This window comes from Arvicanthis niloticus, chromosome 9, assembly GCF_011762505.2.
Source record: "Arvicanthis niloticus isolate mArvNil1 chromosome 9, mArvNil1.pat.X, whole genome shotgun sequence".
Lineage (NCBI taxonomy): Eukaryota > Metazoa > Chordata > Mammalia > Rodentia > Muridae > Arvicanthis > Arvicanthis niloticus.
In genome coordinates, this window is record NC_047666.1 from 71,515,101 (window position 1) to 71,519,952 (window position 4,852).

Sequence of the window (4,852 nt, forward strand, 5' to 3'; positions counted from 1 at the left end):
AATATCAGTAACTTTTAGACTTGGTACAATTTTAGAAAAGGTTAACACTTTAAAAAAAAAGTTAGGCCTAATCCCAGATGTGTTTGTTTGACTGTGTATTAGAACTAGTCAGTCATGGGGTTCATACTTGTGATCCCAGAACTTGGATGGTGGAGGCAGGAAGATCAGGAATTCCAGATTATCCTTGGCTCCATGGAGAGTTTGAGGCCGACCTAGGCTACATGAGACACTGCCTTAAACAAACAAATAACAAAAGATCCTAATTTATCATCGTCTCCTCGGTGAACTGATGCTCTGCTAAGATCCTCCCAAAGGAACTTCTTTGGTCATTGATGGGAAGAGAGGTTGTCGGTTTTCAGCACGGAGCACAAACTTTCATCATCCCTTCATTTCGATGGTGGGAAGGAACTGAGAGCTATCCAGCTGGCCATGCCGCTCAGGACAATACCGAGGAACAAGAGATTTATTCAAATATTTAATTGGAGGGAGATACATCTGGAACGAGTTTTATTGGAATTCATATAAAAAAAAAAAAAAAAACTGAAAAGAGGATCCATTAAAACTAGTCTCCAAACCAGTTGCCATTATCTGGAATGGGAAATAGTGATGAATCATATCTCAGATGTCCTAAACCTACGATTTGTCTTCTCAAGCCAGATACACGTTTCTAGTTTATATTCAAGTACACTTAATATTTTAGGAACTATTTTCAGCTACTATTCTACAGACAGATCACTCAGTAACTTAGTCCCTTCTCTCTTCCTCTTAAAAAAGGGGGCCAAACAAACAAACAAACAGAAAGTGGTTGGACTGAGGGTGTGGCTCAGGAGGAGACAGTTTGCCTAGCATGCAGAAGGCCCCGACTTGTAGTATTGCAAAAAACAAAAAAATTTAAAAAGTTTTTTTTTTTTTTTTTTAATTAAAAATCCAGACATGGTAGTGAAATTTGCAACACCTGAACTCAGAAGGCAGAGGCTGGAAGATCAGGAGTTCAAAACCAGCCTGGGCTACCTGAGCCTGTTTCAAAAAGGGAAAAAAAAAAAAAAAAAAAAGAAGGAAGAACAAGAGGAAGGAGAGGAGAAGGAGGAGGGGGAGGAGGAGGAGGAGGGGGAGGGGGAGGGGAAGGGGAGGGGGAGAGGGAAGAGGGGACAGGCAGGAGGGGAGGAGGAGGAAGGGGTTATTCTTTAAGATAGGCTGGGCAAAAGGAACACAGGTGCATTTGCCATTGAGCTCTTACGTGAACTAAGAGATACCTAATTTGTCTTTAGAGGTCAACATAGATCCCATTGATCAAGTAGTCAAGTCTTGAATAACGTTTCCTACGGAGGGATTCGACCAGAATCCTACCCAAGAGGACCAGGCCTATTACCAGAAACAAAACACCGAAGAGGAGGGTCCCAATGAGAAGCCACTTCCCAAATGAAAGGCCATCCTGGCTTTCTGGACCCTTGTTCAGTGATGCGCTGTCTACACCGCCCCTCCGGTTCTCCCAGGAAGCAGTCTTGTTTGTAACGGAAGACTCTGAGGGTGACAAAGAAACGACCACATAGCTCTTCTCGTGCTTTGTGTCTGAAGCTAGCGTAGAGCCTCCTCGAAAGGGCACTGTTTCCAAGATGCCTTTCGAATCTGTATGTGCTGGAAAGACGGTAGTCAACGCTCCCTGGTGTGTACCCATGGGTGTAAAACTTGTAGACACGGGGGCTGCTGGGGGCTTCGAGGTCACAGTGGTTACAAGTGGAGCTGTGGTGGCCTCCTTCTGCCACGAAGCCTTAGGTGTCACTGAAACGCTGGCCAACAAAAGTGCAGGCTTCAGGGTGGCAGAGACGTCAGCGGTAGATGGAGCCATCACCGTTTTGGGGAGCAGATGAGCCATGTTTAGTTCAGAGGGAAGCTGTAAACTCTGGGAATGGCCTTTTCCTTCATAGAAAGGGAGCTGCGTGCTTGCTTCATCAACCTTGGTGTGTTTCTGCAAATGAGGGGAGGCTGTGGACTTCGGAGAAGATATGTCTCTCCAAGACAGGCTGGTGGGCTTTGGGTAACCTGCTGGGGGAGGGACCCCAGGGGTGACTCCTGGTGAGGTATGGCCCAGTAAGAGAGACTCTTCTTGTGTTAACTTTTGGAGTGATGAATTAGCTCTGGTCAGTGGAAAATCTGAAATTATAAAGAAAATCAAAAGTAGAGTTAAAATGTAGGTAAATGTAAAATACAAATGTTTACTGTGTCCCCAGACTTGATACCTCATGCACGTGCTAGTTAGTTGGTTGTTGTTGTTTTGTCAATTTATAGAAACCAGAGTCATCTGGGAAGGGGAGCCTCAACTGAGAAAACACCTCCATCAGATTGGCCTGTAGACAAGTCTTTGGAGGTATTTTCTTGGTTAATGATGGGTCTGGGCCGACTTGACCCACTGTGGGTGGCGCCACCACTGGGCAGATGGTCCTGGGTTGTATGAAAAGACAGGCTGAACCAGCCATGGAAAGCAAGCAGCTTTCCTCCAGGATGTCTGCACCGGTTCCTGCCGCCAGATGTCTGCTCTGGCTTCTTCCTTCAATGACGGACTGTGATCTGAATACATAAGCAAAACAAACCCTTCCCTCCCCAAACTGCTTTTGGTCAGTGTTTTATCACAGAACTAGAAAACTAAGACAGACTGACTGACAACACTCTCTCTCTCTCTCTCTCTCTCTCTCTCTCTCTCTCTCTCTCTCTTCCTCTCTCCCTCTCTCCCTCTCTCCCTCTCTTCTCTCTCTCTGTCTCTCTGTCTCTCCCCCCACCCCCCACCGTGTGTGGACACTTGTACACACGTGCTGGAAAATGAAAACAGGTCCATCCTGTATACATAACGCATGCACAGAATAACTGAACTATACCCCAGCTTCAGACACTAGACATTTCATCAAAGCACGTATAAAATAGAAAAAAAAAAAAAAAAAACCAACAAAGTACACATTGTTAAATATCACAACAGTGTCTCTTTACCCCATGGTGTGGTTTATTTCTAGGCTGGTGGGAAGAGGAGAAGAGACAGTGGGGGTTGGGGTGCCCCAGGCTGACCGAGGAATGGGTGGGAACACTGGAGAGGCTGAGAGAAGAACCTTGTAGAAGGCAAGAGGGCTAGGGAGGGAAAGATGGACGGCAGCAGTGAGGGCCCAGGTGGCCTGAACAGGATGAGGACTGGCAGGAAAACGGCTGTGTGAGGTGAGCTTCCCCCCAACTGCCAATATGACAGGCAATCATGGAGACAGATGTTCCAGCCTGGGCATGGGACAGGTGAGAAAGAGTGAGAGAGGCCTTGGGAAAATGAGGAGTCACGGGCCTTGAACACTGACTCCTGTGGTTTGATAGAAACAGGGAGGAGTGGGGCTTCAGGATCTGGACTCGTTGAAGAACATCAAGCCAAAGAGACAGCACAAGGCAAATCGAATTTTCCAAATAAAGTCAGGGGTGGGCGGTTCAGAGTGTTATCAGAAGAGGAAGGCTAGCCAGAGACTTGAGTTGCTTGGACGTTCAAAGCTTGGAGTTAGTAGAGCAAATGCCTTAGGTTATGGGAATGCCGTTTGAAACCATAATGCCCACACTGGGTATGATGGGTAGGACCGTTCAGACCAGCTGGCAGGGAACAATGGTGGCGGTGGTGGGGTTGCTGTGAGCCACACACCACTGTTTACCACAGTTCAAACCGTAAAAGCTACTTAAGGCAATCAAGTGCAGTGAGAGAGAGTTTGAATTGCTCAGTATTAACTATGCTACTTGGCTTTGTTGATAATATTACAACAGCAGGTCGGGGCTGGGAGTGTAGCTCGGTTGGTAGTGCACTTGCTCAGCATACACAAAGCCCCGGACTCAGCCCCCAGGATCACATCAACTGGGCACGGTGGAACACACCTGTAATGCCAGCACCCAGGAGGTGAGGGCAGGAAGGTCAGATGTTCAAAGCCATCCTCTACTACACAGAGTGGTCAAGGCCACCCTGGGGTACATAATACCCTGTCTCAAAATATAAGAAGAACTGGACAGAAAAAAAAATGAGTTAAAAAAAAGAACTGCAGGAGACACAGGAGGCGTTATCCTCCTGGCCCCTTTTCTTCTTAATGTCCCTCCATGTTGGTTTCTTCTGACTGCAAAGGCGTGATAGCTTGGGAGAGCTCACTAATCCTCATACCTTTCCATGGTCCTTTATTATGTATTGTCATTATTATTATTATTATTATTATTATTATTATTATTTTATATTTTAAACATTTATTTTATTGGGAGATGGAGGAAGGGACCCAGGATGTATGCATGGAGGTCGGAAGACAACATGTTCGCTCCTTGTACCCCAAGGGTTCTAGGGGTCAGACTCAGGTCATCAGGCCTGGCCACTGGTGCCTTTACCCACTGAGCCATCCTGCTGGCCCTATCTCATTTGTTCAAGACAGTCTCAGGTAGGTCAGGCTACTCTTAAATTTGATACGTAGTCAAGGCTCGCCTCCACCCTGCTGGCAATATAGGCATGTATCATCCCACCAGGCTACAAGAGGCTCTACAAGACTCACTTAATTCACCTAGGACAGCGTTTAACATCAATGGCCAAATCCAGCCTGCTACCTACCTCCGTGTCCCGTGCCAGCTGTGAATGAAGTTTACATTTTTCAACGGCGGAAAATAACCAAGAGGACTTTGGCCGTGCGAAAACTCATAACACTATTTGAATCTGACCGCTCTTCGTCAAGTTTTACGGTGTCCAGCATGTTCATTTATTTACGTAGTCACCGAGGCAGCTTCGATAGAATAAGGTCAGTGGGGAATAAATGTAACTGGCTGCCCATGGCCAGAGTGCTTCAGCCCAGGCCTCTAAAACCCAGCTACT

General features: G+C 46.6%; 1 protein-coding gene across 1 annotated transcript in view; it reads right to left on the reverse strand.

Moving 5' to 3' along the window:
* Positions 1 to 445: 445 nt before the first annotated feature.
* The window catches only part of Mansc1 (MANSC domain containing 1), a 20,283-nt gene continuing 15,876 nt past the window's right edge, over positions 446 to 4,852 (reverse strand). The window contains exon 4 of the mRNA XM_034512041.2: positions 446 to 2,151. Within this exon, the coding sequence (XP_034367932.1) occupies positions 1,265 to 2,151 (887 nt within the window). The 3' untranslated portion in view covers positions 446 to 1,264. The remainder of the gene's footprint in view (positions 2,152 to 4,852) is intronic.